This window comes from Micromys minutus, assembly GCF_963924665.1.
Source record: "Micromys minutus genome assembly, chromosome: 2".
NCBI lineage: Eukaryota > Metazoa > Chordata > Mammalia > Rodentia > Muridae > Micromys > Micromys minutus.
In genome coordinates, this window is record NC_137971.1 from 73,661,686 (window position 1) to 73,680,352 (window position 18,667).

General features: G+C 44.5%; 1 protein-coding gene across 5 annotated transcripts in view; it reads left to right on the forward strand.

Annotated features, from left to right (window-relative positions):
• Window positions 1-18,667, forward strand: part of ARHGAP17 (Rho GTPase activating protein 17) — an 85,197-nt gene that overhangs the window by 20,228 nt on the left and 46,302 nt on the right. For all 5 annotated transcript variants that reach the window (XR_013974956.1, XM_080913564.1, XM_080913566.1 and 2 more), the window contains exon 2: window positions 16,510-16,549. Coding sequence is in view for 4 of the 5 variants with exons in the window: in XM_080913564.1 (XP_080769690.1) it covers window positions 16,510-16,549 (40 nt within the window). In the remaining variant the exon portion in view is untranslated. The remainder of the gene's footprint in view (window positions 1-16,509; window positions 16,550-18,667) is intronic.

Genomic DNA, 18,667 nt, shown 5'->3' on the forward strand with positions numbered 1-18,667 from the left:
AGAACCCAGGGCTTTCGATTTACACAATCCCCAGAGAACTGCCTGGCTACAATTACCTGGAGTAAGACACATAGGTCCTCTCACAGACACACCCTCCCTTTCTCTAAAGGATGTTTGGGAGTATCTGCAGACATTCTTTCTGTGAACTGTGGAGGAGGAGAGAATAGAACACATTATCACTCATTGCTATGTGGGTAGAGGCCAGGATGCTATGAAATACTCTACAGTGTTCAGGTCAGCCCCCACAGGAAGGAATTACCTACATCAAAATGTCATGAGTGTCAGGTTTGAGAAATATTGCAATTCTAATTGTAATAGTCTAGCTAGCTAGCAGCCCAAGTTTCTCTATCCAGGACCACAGAGACCAGAGAAGTCCAAGTCTTAAGGTTGAAAATTGGTAATCTTTCAGAAGTCATTGTATTCTGAAAGTCTCCTGGAAAGTAGTCAAAATCTTTATTTAAACTCTTCATTGTTCCTTGTGTATTTGCTTGAATAGTGGGGCTGAAAGCATGATCTCCAGACTGCCAGCCTGGAGCAGGGATACCCACTCTAGATCTCTCTCCCACTCCCTTGGGGGAGGGGCTGGGTGCAGCCTCCTTGGGGTTGGCTTGCTGTGAGAGCTCTTTGCTGTACTTCCCTAGGAGACTGTCTCCTGACTTCTCTTCATCTGCCTTTTTCTCGCCTGCCTGCCTGCCTTGTGATTGATTGTGTGGGTGGTTGGGGCTCAGGGGAGGCCATCAAGTGTTCTCTAGCACCCTCCACCTATCCCCAGGAGGCAGTCTCTCCCTGAACCTGGCCTTGTGTTTCTTCTGCTGAGCTGAAAGTCAGCAAGCCCTGTCAGTCCTTCTTTATTTCTTCCCACTCAAGATTTGGGGTTACAAGACTAAACGGGGCGGGGGGGGGGATAATACGCAGCTTGTTATGTGGGTGCTAGCATTTGACTGCACTCCTGGCGATTGGGTGACAGATGCTCTTAACTGCTGTGTAATTTGTTCATGGTTGCTCAGGTCTTTGGTGGTGGCTGGATTGGCTCCAGGCTTACCTCTTAGACATATACCCCACCCCAAGGGCCAGTACATTCCTGGGAGGAGGCTCCCACATAAGTTTATGGATGTCTAAGTTCCATTTTCAGGGCTCTGTAGGAGTTGTAAGAGTTTGTAGGAGTTTGTTTTTTAGAGTTCTTACGTGTTGACTCTACATGCTTCTTCTGTCCCTGTTCCCTCATTTCCCTACCTGGGATTAATAACACGCATGATAGACTTTTGGTTTTTATCCTTTAGATCCTGGGTACTTTGTTCTACTTCTTTTTCCCTGTGTTTTAGTTGGGAGAATTTCTGTACATTTCCAGATCCCTCATCTGCTCATGGTTTTTTTCTTTCCATTTTACTGACCCCTTTTATATATTTATCATACTGTTTTAAAGTCCCTGCATGACAGTTTGAGTCAGTGCCTTTGCTGTCTCAAGAGTTCAGTTGGACTGGCTGTCATGATACCTTCTGGGTTTTTTTCATAGTTATTCTTGACCAAATGTGTATGGAAGGTGAGAATGGCCCCTTCTGCTAGGCTGCTCGTGTGTTAATTTAGCTTGTAGTTGTTTAGGTCTTTGCTTTGTGTTGCTTGACATAGTTTCCTCTGGGCAGGTCTTACATGCTGCCTGGCCCCAGAACGAGGAGGACAGGCCTGTGTCCCTGCACTGAGGGCTCTCTCAGCCCCCTGTCCTGAGGAGGACTGCTGCCTGATACTCACTTTAAGGTTCAGAGATACACAGTGCTTCTCTCAGGCTCCCACTGTTCTTGAGCAGGCTCTGTATCCCCTTACCTCAGTTGTCCTAGAGGAGCTGAGGTATGTTAACACTGTCCATCCCCTCAGTGCTCTGCTGTGCCTACCTCTGCACAGGATAAGACCAGGATAGGGGATTACACTGGATAGACTGACTCGCTCTGACTGACCTGAGAATCATGAGAGAAAGACCAGCTCCCAAGTTTTTTAGTAAAATTTGAACTAAGTTTTAATTAAAGTGAGTGTGAATGATGGTGGCTGTGTCTGAATTCAGTGCCTCTGCATGTCCCCGCTCAGTTTCCATAGTTACTCTGTGGGTCCTTTTGAGAACAAGCCAGTTTCTAAAATGAGTTTTGATGTCTGTGGTAGTATTCATCGCCCAAGCACAGCCCAGCCTTTAGAAAGAGTGAGTAAGGTTTATAGTGTTCCACACCCAGGGTCTTCCTGTTCGCCACTGCAGCACAGCCTCACCCAGTTTCCAAGTGAACACATTTTCCTCTCATTTGTGAGCATGTTCATCTTGGAATCCTCTGATTGGTGGTCATTGTAGAAACCTGGATGAGTCCAGCTATTCCGGTTCTCAGTACTTCTCCTGTCTTGAAATGTTTGTAGAGACAGTCCTGCATTTTCAAAGCAGATTTGGATATTCTCTTTTTGGCTGTTTAATTGTATCATTCTTAGTGTGGAAATGATCGTGCAAATATAAATAAAATGAGGGCTGGAGGGTAAAGAGATGCATTTTTAGATCATGTGATTGGTTTGTGGTAGCATCAGCAACAGAAGAGAATAGAAGAGGAACCCAACTTTGGTGCTGAGGTTTCTTCTTCTCAGGGCTCAGAGGCTGGTCACATGGTGTCGTTCTAGCAGATGTCAACCTCAGAAAGTAAGGATTGGGCTGTAAAGGTTTCTATCATCTTATTAGTGTATTGACAGTATCCTCATAAAAGATGATAATGTCACATGTTAAGTTTTTAAACTGTTATTTGTAGTAGTGGGGTAGCTGTGAGGGGCTTGTATGTGCTAACCAAGTGTTCTGTATTGAGCCACACCCACTCCTGAGGCCTTTCTGAGTGATAATATCAGCAGTCTGGTTGTAAATGGGAAGCTCTCTTGATAGCCATTCTAGGTTCCCAAATCTTTTAGTTTATAAATTCTGCCCCTCCCACCCCCTGGTCTTTCTGACCTGGGTTTCCTGAGTGAGCAGTGTGTTGCCAGTGATGTTGCTGTACTACCTAGCCTGTTGAAATGGCTGCTTACCTTTGGCTTCGGGTCTGTGTTCTTGAATGTGCCTTGGCAGCTGAGAGGCCTGAGTCAGTCCCTACCTCTGTTCTTGTATGCCACAGTCAGAACTTTAAAAGACTTTTAAGCAACATGAGCATGTATTTTATCTGTGATGTTGCCACATAAACGCAACATTTCAAAACACCAATTCACTTAAATTAACGTCAGGCCAGGAGTGGTGGTATATGCCCCTTTTCCCAGTACTCAGGACATTTCTGTGAGTTCCAGGTCAACCAAAGCTAAGCTACATAGTGAGGGCCTGTCTCTAAACAAACAAGAAACAGTATTTTCATTTGAAAGCCCAACCCTGGGTCTTTAGATGGCAAAGATCTCATGGTATCCTTCAAAGGTGGCAGGGATCCTAGCCAGATCCTTGCCCTGCCCTGCCCTGCTTTGCTGAATCTAGACATTTTCACAAGGCTTTGTCCATATCCTTTCCTAGACCCTTTTGAAGTTGCAGGGATTGCTTGGGAAACCTGTCCTGGCCACACAGATGATTACTCTCCTGTGAGTAAGGTTGTTTGTGTACATTTCTGTCTTTTCCCATAAGCTTCTCAGGGATGGGGTGTGACTCCTCTCTGACTCTTTTTCCCTCTCCCCAGTTCTTGACATTTAGTGTTCTCCATAAATACAGGGCGAGCTAATGGCGAGCTAAGATCTGAATGCCTTAGGGCAAGTTCATTCTGGGCCTGGTACTTCAGGATGAGGCTGGCTCTGGTGGTATGAAGCTGGCTCTGGTCCTGTGAGCACCCGTCTGGGAACATCCCGTAGCTGAGTGTTTTGCAGCTCCAGATGCTGAGTCTTTAATGGAGGCTACACTGCACCTGCAATCCTGTTTCTTCATGTCCTGTTATTGTGTACCTATCCCACAGGTGTCATTACAAACTCAGTTTTCCTGGATGGCTGTTCTGCCCCTGCCCTCTCTTGGAGGTTGTCTTTTGTTACCACGAGATCTCTTTGAACAGCACCTTATTCCCAAGAGAAACTAGAACGGCTTAGTAACTTGTGAAAGGTCACCTTTGAATACAGTGTAGTTTTTATCTGAAGAGTGTTTGAATTTGTTGTACCTCTGAACAGCTGACAATCCCATAGACCATCACTGGATGCCTAGGATCTTTGTAAATGAGAGAAGTAATCAGAAAGGTGGTGTTGGGGCTGGAGAGATGGTTCAGTGGTTAAGGCCCTGGCTGCTTTTCCAGAGGGCCTGGGTTTAGTTCCCAGCAAACAAGATTCCTTAACTCTAGTTTCTGGAGATTCAGTGCCCAATTTTGGCTCTTCAGACACCAGGCACACATGCAATGCACATGTATACATACATGCAGCCAAAACACACATATACATAAAATACAAATAAATACATATGAAAAAGGAAAGAGTTGTAACCAGTATGGTGGTATTACTATTTTTATTTCTGCTTGTAGTTATAATGACTTCCATTTTACACTGGAATAGATACTTACACAAAGTCAAGGACATCTGGCTTCACAGACCTACTTCCTGGTTCCTAAATCCCTCTCTTTCTCTGAAATGAAACTCAGACTCTCATTCCTGGGTGACTTCCTGGAAGCAAAGAAGGTAAGAGAGTAGTTCCAACCATGAGTCACAAGCTTGAGATGTACTCCAGGCAGCCCTGAGCTGGGAAGAGTGTACTCTTGGCCTAGTCTGTGAGGAGCTTTAGGCTAGCCCTGTACCTGGCAGCTGTTCACTGCAGGGTCCCACTGCTCTGCTCTAGTGACTCTGTTGTCCCCCAAGACTTCCACTACCATGTCTCCCCCATGCCAGCTGAGCTTTTTCTGTAAAGGAATGCAACAGGAGAGGCAGAAGGCTGTAAAGAAGATTGACATTGACCTCTGCCTCCACATGTGTACAAAGTGCACACATGTGCATGCATACATGCTATAAATGTTTAATATCTATAACTAACTCCAGGGGTTTATGTGCTGGATCCAGGCATGGAGATTCTGAGTCATGTTTCCCTTAGGACTGGGGCACATCTCAGAAATGTACTATGGTTTTATTTTTGTGGAACCATTATGGAGTATACTTACACATCTAGATGACATACTTGCCCTGTGATATGGCCTGTTTTTCTGTTGTACAACCTATAATAGAGATTAAAAAAAACCCAAGAGACAATGATCAGAGCCAGAGAGTCAGCTGTAGGAAGCTATTACCATAGTAAATGAAGTACTTCTGTCTCTCTGTTTGTCTTTCTCTCTGTCTCTGTTTCTCTCTGTCTCTCTCACTTTCAGGACAGGCTCTCTACTATGTAGCCTTGGCTGACCCGGAACTAATTCTATAGGCCATGCTGGCCTCAAACACAGCAGTCCTGCCTCTGCCTCTGAGTGCTGGGATCAAAGGCGTGTGCCACCATGCATGCCCAGCTTAAGAAGTATTCTAAAATAGCAATGAAAAAAATGTAGTAGTGATGATTAGCATTGATTACAACTTGACACATCTAGAATCACCTAGGAAGAAAATCTCAATGAGGAATTGTCTGCCCTGGTTGGCCTGTGAGCATGTCTGTAGAGGATAGTCTTAAATTAATTGATACGGGAAGACCCAGCTCAGTGAAGGCATCACCATTCCTTTGGCTTGGGAATCCCTGGCTGTGTAAGAATGAAGAAACAGAGCCGAGTGTAAGCACAGGAGAATGTGTGCATTCATTTCTTTCTGACTGTGGGTGTTATGTGATTAGCTGCCTTGAGTTCCCGTCAATGGTGGATTATAACCTGGAACTGTAAATTGATACAAGCCTCTAACCTCCCCTTGAGTTGCTTTTTGTCACAGTATTTTATCACAGCAACAGAAATGAAACCAGAACAAGTAGTAAGAACGGAAAGTGGTAGCCATTGTCTTTAATCGTCATCTAGTACTGTATCCCCAGACATAACTGTCTGGGCAGCAAGGGCGTGTTTACAGCAGCATCTGCCAATGTGTGAGAAGTGCCCCGTCCTTCAGTGATGGACTTCCAGCTGCATCTTATGGGACTGCTTACCTGTGCATGAGTTTGGTCCATAAGTGATTATAATGCCATTAGGAGACACTTGTTATACATGTCTAACTCACTTCTAGTAAATTTTTCATCACCCCAAGTAAGAGTCCTCTTTCCCTTTTACAGTGAAACCTGATAACTGTTCCACTCAGCTGGCCATCCACTTACTGCCCATCAGTGGCCTTTTCTGGCCATTTTTGAAGTGCCAGGAGTGATAAGAACTCACTGTTTTTATCTTTAGTATTATTCTTTCATCACAATTCTTTGGGTCTGGAGTGGTTCACTAAAAACAGTAGGTCGTTCCCAGGGCTACATTTACATCAGCCGAGTGCCAGAGCTGCTTTGTGAGCCGAATTAGGAACTGAGTCATCTATAACCTGATTTCCGTAGAAACTCACTTTCCAAAGTCAAGATGTAGCAGCACTGAGTTAGCTTAGAGAACATTTACATTTGTGGTCTTTTGTGTGTGTGCACTCGAGCTGCGGTGACTCCTTTGTATCTGTGTGAATAGAACCTAAAGCCTTTGACATCTCTCATATGCTAGGCAATTATTCAGCCAGTGAGCCCCACCCAGACTGCTGGAGACTTTATGTGGTTTTCAGCAATTCCTGGCCTCCTGTTGCCTTGCCTAGCAGTGAACAGGTCTGCTTCCTCTAACTTCTCTCACAGTCCAAGGTGGTCCATGCCTTGTCTGCTTTTAGTAACCTGAATGTTTTATTTTTTACCTGTATCTGATTTTCAAAAAGAAACTTTGTAATCTGAAACTCTCCTCCAGGTGAAAACAGACCACTTAAGTGGACTAGGGGATGTGGAACTTTGGGGAGTCCTCTAGGACACCGCTGAGAGAAGTACAGTGTGCTGGTGGCAGAGAAGTTTCCTTGGACCCTACCATTGGCAAGAAGGTTTGGTGGAGCTTTAAGACTTAGGCCACATGGTTAGAGTAGGGCTAGCAAAAGATTCCGTTTCATGTGCCAGAGGGAAAAGACTAGCCAGCAAGCAGAAAGCTGTTGACACACTCACATATGTGAGAGAACAATAAAGTGTGACTGTTGGGCTTAGTCACTGACTGGGATTCAATGATCATCTGAAAAGATTGAGTTAAAATTGATAAGGCTTTATGTCTGTTAAAGTAAAAGTAAATAGATCAGCTCCATCTTAGAGAAGCTGAACAAACCCTAGGTTAGAATTCAGAGTGTAGAATGCTTAGCTTTTTTTTTTTTTTTTTTTTTTTTTTTTTGGCCTGGGACATTGCTTAAGTACTCTATATGACCTTTTCCAGGAGAAGCACCTTTTGATTCTGCATGTCATGCATGGGAAACCCCTACCCCCATATGACCCCTTTAGGGTTTTGTGAACTCAGGACTTTTCTAAACTATTTAGTGGAATGTGAAACAAATCGTTTGATGTATAAAGTATGAGAGGAGCCTTTATTTTTTTAAAATCCAATTAAGCAGATTTCAGATTCCTTTTTAGCAGCTCAAGAAGACAGCAGAGCTGGTGAGAGAAAACAGAGCTCATTGGGCCTGCAGCTCATTGGGTTTTGGAAGCATTTATAACAGGAGATGACAAGATCACACAAACTTGAATTTCTAGCGACAGAGAACCACTTATCTGTAAGCCTGGCCTGTGTCATTTTCCTGTGGATATAATCATGTGTGCAGTCTCCAGCTGTGTAGAACACTGGGGTTCCTTGACAAGCTGTAGCCTCCCTGTTCTTCACAGATGCATTTATGTTTCTAGATAACTAGAATTAAAGTTGGTTTATTAAAAATTATTTCAGCATTCTGTGGTAGATTTTTGTTGTTGTTACATGTCAAGGTGATGTGTGGGCAGGACTGTAATCTTACATGTGAGTATATAAACCAAAGGTAGCTGTGTGGTCTCAGACATGGGATGGCATTAGTGTTTGGTATCAGTATTGGTGCCCCATTTGTATGCTTGCTTACCCCAGACACCATATCAAGGCTAGAATTATGAGCCTCTACACTGAAAAGAATCAATTTGGTGAGTTCTTGGGCAGAGGTCAAATTCATCCATGTATTATCTATGGCTACTTTCAGGGGAGCTGAGCAAAGATAGCACAGTGTGGTCTGCAAGCCTGGAACGTTTATTCCTTGTTTTTTACAGAAGAAAACTAACTGAACCTTTCCTTATGTAGAGAGCTGTGCTCATTTCAGTTCTGTCCTGGAGTTTGTTTATGAGGAGACCTAAGAGAAGATAGTCTGTCTGTGCCTGAGGGATGGGGAGGGATGAGGAGAGACACATACTTTGTCACTGGTTCTGTCACCACCGACTATCCCTGAGATGTGCCTCTGCTTCAGGGCTATATCAGTTCAGCCACCACCATCCAGTGTAGTTAGTAGGCACATCTTGAACATAATGCTGAATATTAAGAAAGAAAATATAGTGGATACTAACCTTATACACCAGTCCACAGAACGATGCTGAAAGGCTGACTTTTGAAGTCTGCCATGCCCTGTCAGAGCTGCTAGTGTGGACCAGGTTGGGATGCACATTCCGTAAAGGCTCTGATAGTGAGTTCCTAGAGCTCTGATGACACTGACTCAGCTCTGCCCCAACTATCCTAGGTAGTGGCAGTGTGAGGCCTGGCAGTGTTTCAGTCAACTTTATTTATAGACTATGTTTATTTATCCTAGCTTCATTTCTGTTGTGCTGATAACATGCCCTGACCAAAAGCATCTTGGTGGAGGAAAGGTTTATTTGGCTTGACATCCCAGGTTGCAGTCTATCCTTGAGGAGAAGTGAAGAGGGGAGCTTAAGCAGATGATCATTTCAAAGGCACTGTCAAGAGAAGACAGAGCCATTGTCTGCTCATTGTTGCCACTGTTGCTCTAGGCTTGCTTCTTCCTCTTACATGGGCTGGGATCTTCTGCCTAGGGAATGGCACTGCCCACAACTGTCTAGGTTCTTCTGTGTCAATCAACAACCAAAATAATCACCCACAGACATGCCCACACCGTCAGCCTGATCTAGACAGTTCCTCAATTGAGGCTTTCTTCTCAGGCGATTTCAAGTTGTGGCAAGTTAAAGTTTTAACACTGACCATCACAAACATACACACGCTCATGCACACACACCTAATCGCACATGTTAACAGTTGAGTTTCAGGTGCTATAAAAATTATTACTCTTTTAAAAAATTGTTTAAAAATAATTTAAAAAATTCTTAGCTTTTCTGACTGGCTTTGGCTTGCAGATGTAGTTTGCTGAACTCCGGGATAAACAAGGGCTGAGGGTTCTGACCTGTGAGAATGAGTGTTCCTCAGGTATGTCTGCCTGTCAGACCTGTCTGGATGGGTGTCATATATGCATGATTTTATATTAGTGTAAATGTGTCACTGAAATCGAGCTCTTCAGCCTTGGCACTGTTCATATTTAGGACCTGTAGTAGACAAAAGGATGCTTGCTGTTCTTTCAGGTGTTCACACAGTAGTCTCCAAAACTTGTGCATGCATGACTTTGTAATGGCAGAAGGGAGCCATGGCTCCATGTAAGGGGACAGGCAATTACACTGGGTTTTCGGGTGGACCCACTGTCATCACAAGGGCCGGTAGCCATGGAAGGAGGGAGTCACTGACAGTCCTGGGTAGGAAGCTGGGACTGAGAAGAAAAGCACAGAGTGCACTTTTTGGGCCTGAACAGTACAGGAAAGGACCAAGGAATGTGGGTGGCTTCCAGGAGCTGGAGAGGAAGGAAGTGGATTCTCCTCTGAGTGTCCGGAAAAGTTTCTGCCCAGAGTCCTGCTTTGAACTTCTGACCTCTAGAATTGCAAGCTAATAATACATTTGTATGGTTTAAGCCACTCTGTGTGGCAGGCTGTTCAGCAGCAGTGGGGAGCCAATGCAGCTGGAGACTCCACCCCTCCTTCTCCCACTGTTGAGGAGAAAGCAGTGTGCTGTGGCGTGTGAAGGCCTCTTCTACATTCTGTCATTGCAACCTCCCAGCACAAGTCCAGACTAGATGTCTCTGGGGGTTGGGAGTTGTAAGGGTGCACCTCTTGTTGGGAATCACTAGTTTAGATTTAGAGCGAGTGACACAGGGAAGGATAAGTTGGTAACAGTAGCTCCACCTGCATTGTGGAGTCACAGGGTAAAGGGGTGACTTTCTCTCCTCTCTAATATAAAAGCTAAATATCTGCAGTAATATAGATGGGTTTACTCTTTTGATTTTTGTTTTGGCTTTCTGATAAATGATCTTACTAAGGCCAAGGCTGGCATTAAACTTGTTATTATTTGCTGAGGATGGCTTTGAACTCCTGACTTCCTGCCTCCCCCAAGTGAGCACTGGATTCAGACCTACACTACCATGCTCATTTCTTTCCTCCTAATTTTTAAACGCATTAATTTTGAAAACTACTGCCCTCATTGTGTTTAGTGGCAGTGGGTTTTGCTGGGGACGGCAGTCCTGTACACCACAGCTGCTCTTCTGCCTGGCTCCATTGGAATTGTTTTACTACTTCTTTTGAAGTAATGGTTAGTTTTCAGCACCACCCACCCATCACACAGTGAGGATCTCCTCAGCCCCTGCTGCATGACACGTAAATTCTGTACTCCTTGCTCTGGAGGAGTGATGGCTGCTCTCGGATGCTGGAGTGCCACAGTCTGGTCAGAGTGTTCACTGATGGCAGCTTACAGCTTACTGTGATGGTGTGGACTTCTGGGGAAGCCTGAGGTTCCCATGGCGGATGTTCTAGGCACCTGTTTGTGTGGAGACAGCATGGGCGTTTACAACAGTGGCATTTGTTTGTGTGGTGCCACCATGACAGTAGCTTTGCTGTAAGTCTGTGATTCCATGTGAGGATTGTCAAGCCACCTAGAGGTTTTCCTTTGAGGCTACTGTGCACTACTCTGACCACTGCCAAACTCTGCTTCTGTAAGTTGAATGATCTGGTTTGGAAATACTTATACTTTGTTCTTGCCTAGTGAGCTAAATGAAACATAACTGAGGGTGGATCTTCCCGGCCCTCATCCAGGGACAGGCAGGCATGTGAAGGCACCCACAGCACTGCTCTGAGGTCTTGAGAATTCCAGGGTGAAATCTTAGGGCTTTAGAAAAACTACAAGAAAAATCCTGCCTGAGCAGGTAATGGTAGGTTGGGGTGGGATAAGGTTCAGCACCGTCTTGGTTTGAATCCCCAGCACCCACATAAGTCTGTAATTCCTACAATGGGGCAGAGAGACCTACAGATTCCTGGAGTTTTAACTGCCAGCCACCCTGACCAAAACAGTGACCTCCAGATTAAGTAAGACCTGGTGGCCTTTCTGGCTTCCATGTATGTATACACACACACACACACACACACACACACACACACACACACCCTTTCTCTCACACACAAACACACAGATAAATAAATAAGTAAATAATAAATAAAGGAAAACAAATATTCTGTGTGGGGTAAGCCACATGTGAATGCTTTGTGGGACAGCAAAGGCCTGCGTAGGAAACAACAAGCCCCAGAGTGACATAGCAAGTGGGAGGTTCCTTCCTGAGTGCTATTGTTCTCCAAGTTATGGACAGGAAACTTCGGACACAGAGAGGCTCAAACAGTACAGAGTTTAAGTCTGTAGCAAGATATCTGGCTCAGAACTCTTGCTCAGCAAACATTTTACAATTGGCGTGTTTTGTACCATTGTTTTTCATTCCCATCTTTAGGTATCCTAGTTCAATCCATTGTCCTTATCTTTTTTCTAACAAGTTAAAAATGGAGACGAACAGTCAGTTAACAGCCCATGTTCACCTTGTGGAAAAAAACTATAGTCGATAATTATGATACAACTTAGGAAATTCAGCAAGCTTTTATACTGGATTTACTTGCTTACAGAGTGTGCACCTTAGCTAGTATTCTGAAGAGTTGCCAGCCTTTCTCTGGTAGGAATTTTACACCTCTGGTAAAGATGAGTACTTTAAAAATAGTTACTAAAAATAGAAAGGAGACTGTTGGGAAATAGGAAGGAGCCATGAAGGAAGGTGGGAGGATAGATCCTAGGACAGCATAAGTAAAATAAGTGTCATATACACATGTGTGATGATGTCACCAATATACACAGATGAGCAACAGTGGCACATAGAGAGTTGTGGACATTCAGCGAAGAGGGCAGGCTGGGTCATTGGGACTATATCTGGCAGTGAGGACGATAGTAATTCTCAACTGAGGTAGAGCTAGTACAGGCCAGCAGCGAGTCTGTACATAGAGCTCTCCATCCGCCAGTTACACCCTATAGTGAAATATCTACAAAGGCAAAAACAGGCAGATTCATTTTTAAACAGTATGTTGTTAACAGTTCAATGTAATATGGTCATTGTATTTTTTTTTTTGGCTTCCAGTACCTTTACATTACAGACCAGGTGTCTCTTAATTCAGTCACTTATTTTTATTTTATGTGTGTGAGTGGTTTTGCATATATATATCTGTGTATCATGTGCGAGCTTGGTGCCTGAGGTCAGAAGTGGGGCATCAGATTCCTTCGAACTGGAGTTTTAGGTGGTTATGGGTGAAATGAACTCAGACCTCTGTTCTTAACTTCTAACCCTTCTCTGCAGTTCCACCTCTAAATTTGAAGCAAATGATTAATTTGAAATAAATGATTGATTTAAAGCAAAAGTTAATTTGGGAAAGGATAATAATATTGTAGATTTCTTTTCTATTTTAGATACTTTGAGGGTTTAAGTATTTTGGTACTCTGTTAGCTTTTGTAGAGATTAATAGTTATGCCCATTGCCTTAAGTAACAGGTAATTCTAACCATATAAGGCTCATAGTGTAAAAATGTGAGTAACATGCTGCTTTGAAAATGTCGGGTGGGTGAGAGCTATTGAGATAACTTAGTCTTTAAAGCACTTGCTATGCAAACATGAGGTTCTGAGTTTGATTTCCCCAGCACCTATATGGAAAAAGCCAAGTGTTGTGGCTCACACCCAGTGCTGTGGAGGTGGGGATTGCAGGCCAGCCAGTCTGGCAGAATCGAATAGCTCCCATCCCAGAAAATAAGGTGGAGGTCAAAGAACATACCTGACTTCTACCTCTGCCTCCTCCACACACACTTTAGGTGAAGGTTACAGTTTATTGATAAATTGTCTAATTGCAAAGCCCTAAATCTGATCTATAACACAACACAACACACACACATACACACACAGACCGGGGAGGGGGGGATTGTAGTTACAGTACATTCTCCAGTAGCAGCTAGTAAGGAATTATAGCCATTTTTCCTGATGGCTACTTATATCAATGTTTATAAACAATACGTATAAGCAGTTATTCTTTGATTAGAGTACACTCGTAGAACCTCTCCCATTAACAGTTATGATATAATTTCTGGCTCTATTACCATTTGATATCTAAGTTATTAAACTAATTATTTGCAGCTCAGTATAGATGTTTTTAGGGTTTTGGGGTTTTTAAGGTTATTACTTGCCTTGTGTTTATATTAATTTTATTTAGGCTGTTATATTAGTGTTTACAAACTTACAAATTGTAAGCCTAGATCTCAAAGTTTTAAAAAGGCCAGTATGGTACTACACCTCCATAGTCCAGGGCTTAGGAGATGTAAGCAGAAGAACCAGACATTCAAGATCACACGTAACTGCAGAGTAAGGCCAACCTGGGCTACGTGAGATTCTGTCTCAAAAAACAAACAAACAAAATATGTAAAACAACCAAAGATTTAAAAGGCAATAATTTGAATTGTTTATGGTGGTTGTATTATATTTGTTTTTCTGGTTTTCTTCTTTCAGTCCTAGGGGTCGAATGCAGGGCCTTGCACGTGCCATGTTTTATTTCTAAGCTGTACTCCAGCCCTAATATTCTATCCCAAGGCACCCATAGGAGTCAGTGAACAGAAACTGGGAAAAACGACACATAGTCAGTTCTCCTGGAGCAGCTAAAGTGTCCCTTCGAGCTGCCTCGTGCCCACAGTAGGACTGTAGAACAAGTTTCCTCTGCTTGGTATGTGTTAGGTTTCCCCTGTTGTAATCTGACGGGTCTGCTCTTCACTTTTATTCTCTTTATGTAGACTTGTGAGAATGTTTAATAGGCCTTGGGACTAAGCAGCTTTAGAGCTGACAACGGTTCAGACAAGCTTACAAGGCCCTGTGCTGATTTCTGGGCCCTGGTGAGACAGGAAAAAGAAAAGGCTATACAATCCAGGATGGCCCTTTACTAGAGGAGGGTTGTGGCTGTCTGCATGGACATGGTAAATGTCAGCATTTACTAGAGGGGCACGGAGGGATCTGGGTGCCTGCATGCTTTAGAGAGTCCCTCGGAGTAACCTCAGGCTTCCTTCTGGAGTGTGTTTCAATTCATCTCCTGGTCAGTGGGCCCCTGCCACACTTCCCTGGCTGGCATGATTACCAGTGTTGGCACGCCAGTGTCCACACTACTCAAGACAAGACTGAGGGCACTTGTAGGCTGCTGCTGTGGAACTCCCTCACAGAGTTCAGAGCTCTACTTGTGCTGACTAGGGCCTTGGCTGTTCCAGCCTCAGGTCTAGGGAGGCCTGGTCTGTGTTGACCTGCAGAATCTGGTAAGCAAGCCACTCCTCTAGGTGTCTCCAGTTTAACCAGGACACTGTGTGACACTTGGTGCTGACATTTTGTGTAGTTGTGCCCATTTTGGTAACCATGCCACTGCTGTAAGCGTAGGCTGGAGAGCCCGACACTTCTCTCCCTTGCCCGCAGGTGGCATGACTCTGAGTGGGGTGTCCAGGTCATTCTAAGGGTCACCCTTATTTTTTTGCCAAACAGCTTTTTTTTTCCTCTTGTGTTAGTTCAAGGCTAAGATTATGCAGCCCTACATTCTACCGTAGTTTGTTAAAAAGTCATTTCTTCTAGGTGTGTGACACACTTTTAGACCCATTATTTGGGAGGCAGAGGCAGGTGGATCTCTTTATTTGAGGCCATCATGGTCTACATAGGTATAGGCCAGATAGTGTTTCATAGTGAGATCCTATCTTCCAGGGGGCCTCAGGCTTCTCGTTCATTTGGGCCTGTCCTAAGTATTCGGCTTTTCTCTCTCCTTAAAACTCTCCTTGTTCATTTTTAATGGAAATTTGGTAGGTTTCACAAACAGCTTCTCAAATCACTAGTTGAACCACAAGTCCAAAATAACACTTTAGACTTTAGTAATTTGGAGTTTTATATGTCAATAAGCAGCTGTAAGAACTGCAGACAAAAGCATTCTCCACTTGTGACAAAGTTCTTGGCACTTGAGAACCGGGTGGCTTGTGAGATGCACAGTGGTTAAAGTATTTCCCATGAGATTGTGAGGACCAGCGCTCAGGTTAGAAAGCAGGCAAGTATGGTGGCCTACCCTGGGATCCTCAGCACAGGATGGCTAGCTAGATTAGCTGGGTTGGTAAGCTCTGGCTTCAAGTGGCAGTCACTGCTTCAGTATAGACGATGGGAAGTAACTGAGGAGGATACCAGGCATCAACCTCTGGGTTTCACGTGTATACCTACCTACACACATGTATGTGCACCTGTGCACACATGAGCTTCCACACACTTAGGAACATGTATACACATGCACAAACACATATGCACATGCACATGCATGCATGCTGCATCCATGTCAAGCAATTAAGGAAGAAAGGGGTTTTTTGGCTGCTGGCTCCAGAGGTTTTGGTCCATGGTTTCCTGGTTCTGTCACTCTGCACCTGTGGTTGCACAGAATGTCATGGGAAAACAACAAACAAGCCTGGTCTCTTCATGGTCCAAAACGTGAGAGACAGGAAATCTTATGCAAGGCTGTGCTTCAAGACCTGCCTTCTTCAACTTGGCATGATCTACTAAAGGCCACCTTCCTAATAATGGCAAACACCCTTTAGCAATTGGGTCTCTGGGCAGTTTTATTCAGTTTTGGACTTCAGCAGCCTAGATGTGCCCTGCTTCCAGTAGCTGGCCACATCTGTTCTCTGTGAAGTTCAGCAAATCTAGTAGTTGATCTAAGCACTGCAGAGAGAAAGCTGGGAAATACCTTTGTTTCCATTAGAAATTAAAGGAAGAAATGTTTCTTGTTGTGGTGTGATGACTAAGTTTCACAGATTTAGGACCTCCTTTTCTCCATAGGTCTGGCTGTGAAAACTCAGCTGTGATCATTTTAGAATTTGAAGTTAAGCGTTCAAAGTGTGGCTTGTGTCGACCTCTGTCATTTAGAATTCTACTCCATACACATGGAGTCAGTCTAGAATGCTGTGTGGCCAGCCTGGAGAAAGACTGAGTGACCCTCCACAGCAGGCTGAGGGCTGAGGGCCACTGTCCCACACCATGGGCTCTTGTGTTGGTTGCTGTTCAGTCAGCCTGTTTGTTTTCCTTATGTTGTCCTGTGATGTAAATTTCCTCCTGCCTGTTTTGTTAAAAGTCCCCAGTTAACTGCTTTTAAGCTTCACAATTACTTTTCCTACACTTCTAATTCTGAACTTCTTTTTTCCCATAGAGCTGAGAAGACAGAAGTCCTTAGTGAAGATCTGCTACAGGTAACAAGATACATTTCCCCTGACTAGGGATCCTATCCTAAGCTCCATGCATGCTGACTGAGTGCTCTACGACAGGGCCGTACTGCACTGCCTAGGCTGGCCTTGAACTTGGCCCTCCTGCCTTAGCCTCCCCTGAGCTGGAATCACACATCTGTGCCTCTACTTGTCTCAAAACAGTCTCTTCAAGATATGGAATGGAAACAAATAATAAATCTGGGCTGGCGGCAGCTCTGGTAACGTGCCCTCTACCACACACGCCCTGCATCAGACCCAGCATGGGAGATCACTGAGAGAGCACGCAGATACTGCGGGGAAACAGACACAGGAGACTTCCCCTTTCCTGGGTGGAACAAAGTAACTGAATTAGCATGGGATTGTGTGGAGAAAGAGACAAATGGGATGGGATTGTGAGAGGAAGGGGATCTGAAACATTCTGTCATGTTCTGGAGTACAGATGGTGCTGGTCCTGCTCTCAAGTGACAGTTGTTAGGTGGGTGAGGCCTGGTCAGTCCCCAGCACAGTGGCCTGCTCACGGGTCCAGAGCAGGCTGGCACTCTGATACTGCTGTGATACTGCCCTTGCTGGAGAGGTCCTGCTCACTGCTTAGAGGCCCCAGTGGCTCCAACCTCGAGTGCTCTCTCCTGCTCATGCCGTTTCTCCCACCTCTGGCCTGCTTGGTCTTTGGAAGCTTAGGCTTGTAGTAGCATAGCAGATAAGGCAGAACCATGTAGAGGCCTGGGACACTTTGTGTCCTCACCTCAGACCGTCCTTCCTTTTCCTGCCAGGACACTTTTTGGCCAGGGCTATTCTGCTCCGTCTGTCAAGACGTTTTTCTAACTTTGGTCTTGGAGAAGACACTGGGGCCTTTATATGCTTCATCTCTGTTCCTGTCTCCACCCACTGCTGAAGGCTGAGGGAGGGCTAACCCCAGCTGCATAGTCTTTGTTAAGCAGTGTGTCCTGCCTACCTGCCTCGTGCTTCCTTAACCTATACAGCAGTCTGTCTAATCAAGTGTGGCTCTGAAGACCTAGAGTTTGACCCTAGGAGTTTGTCCATTTCTTCCTGTGGAGAGAGAAGCTGGCATAAGTCGGAAAAGAGTTTCCCTCCTTCGTAGCCTGCCAAACAACCTGAACTGCGTCAGCCACCTGCAGACAGAATGTAGTCGCTTTGGTTTCCACAGACAGATTTGTTCTAAACATCCTCATACAAACAGTGCAGTGTTGGAATTTAGCTTGCACACATCCTTTTGATAGCATCTTTATTTGCTTCTTGTTGTGGTGCTGAAAACCAAACCCAGGCCTTTGCACGAAGTAGGAAAGTGGTCTGCCACTGAGCCTCAGTCCAGCTCATCTGTACTTTAAACCCCTTCCTGGTTATTCACACTGCTGAACTTGGTGTTTGTGCTGTGTGCATAGTCCTCGTGCGGGCTTGTTTAGGGAACAGCAATGAAAACTGTGCAGGTCTTACAAAAAGTGTTCTTTTGAATAGTTTTGGTCTGTGGTTGGCTAAATATGGATGTCCAAATCCATCCATGGATATGAAGGCAGGAGGGCCACAGTTGGTTTGGGTTTTGGTGCTGGGGATTGAACCAAAAGCAATCTAAACTTGTATTCTGCTTTGAGCCACACCTACAGTTATTTTAAAAGCTTTTTTTTAAGGCAGGCAGAATCTAAGTTCAAGGCCAGCCTACAAAACAAAAAGGATTTTTAAAGGAATTACATTCTTGAGACTTCTTAGTTTGGGGCACATGTTTTAAATTCACTTCCTTCCTGAAGTCCTGTTTGTGCGCTTTAGCTTCAGCTAAGTTTTCAAATGTTTTATGCCATCCTGACTCAGTACTTAAATTACATTTAATCCTTGATGTTCTGAGATGAGACCCGTGTAGTTGGAAAAGAGTTGTCTATTGTCTGTGGGTGTGAAAGCTTTGCCCCTCTGGAACACCCTAGTTTGATAATGCAGACTCTTTGCTCTGTCATAACTGCCACAGATGTTTTCTCTCTCTCTTTTCTGCTGTTTTTAACTTAAAGGAAAATAACCACCACCACCACTACCACCACCCAAAAAACAAACAAACAGTGGTTCTTGGTGCTAACTCTACTGCCAGGGCTGACCCCGTGG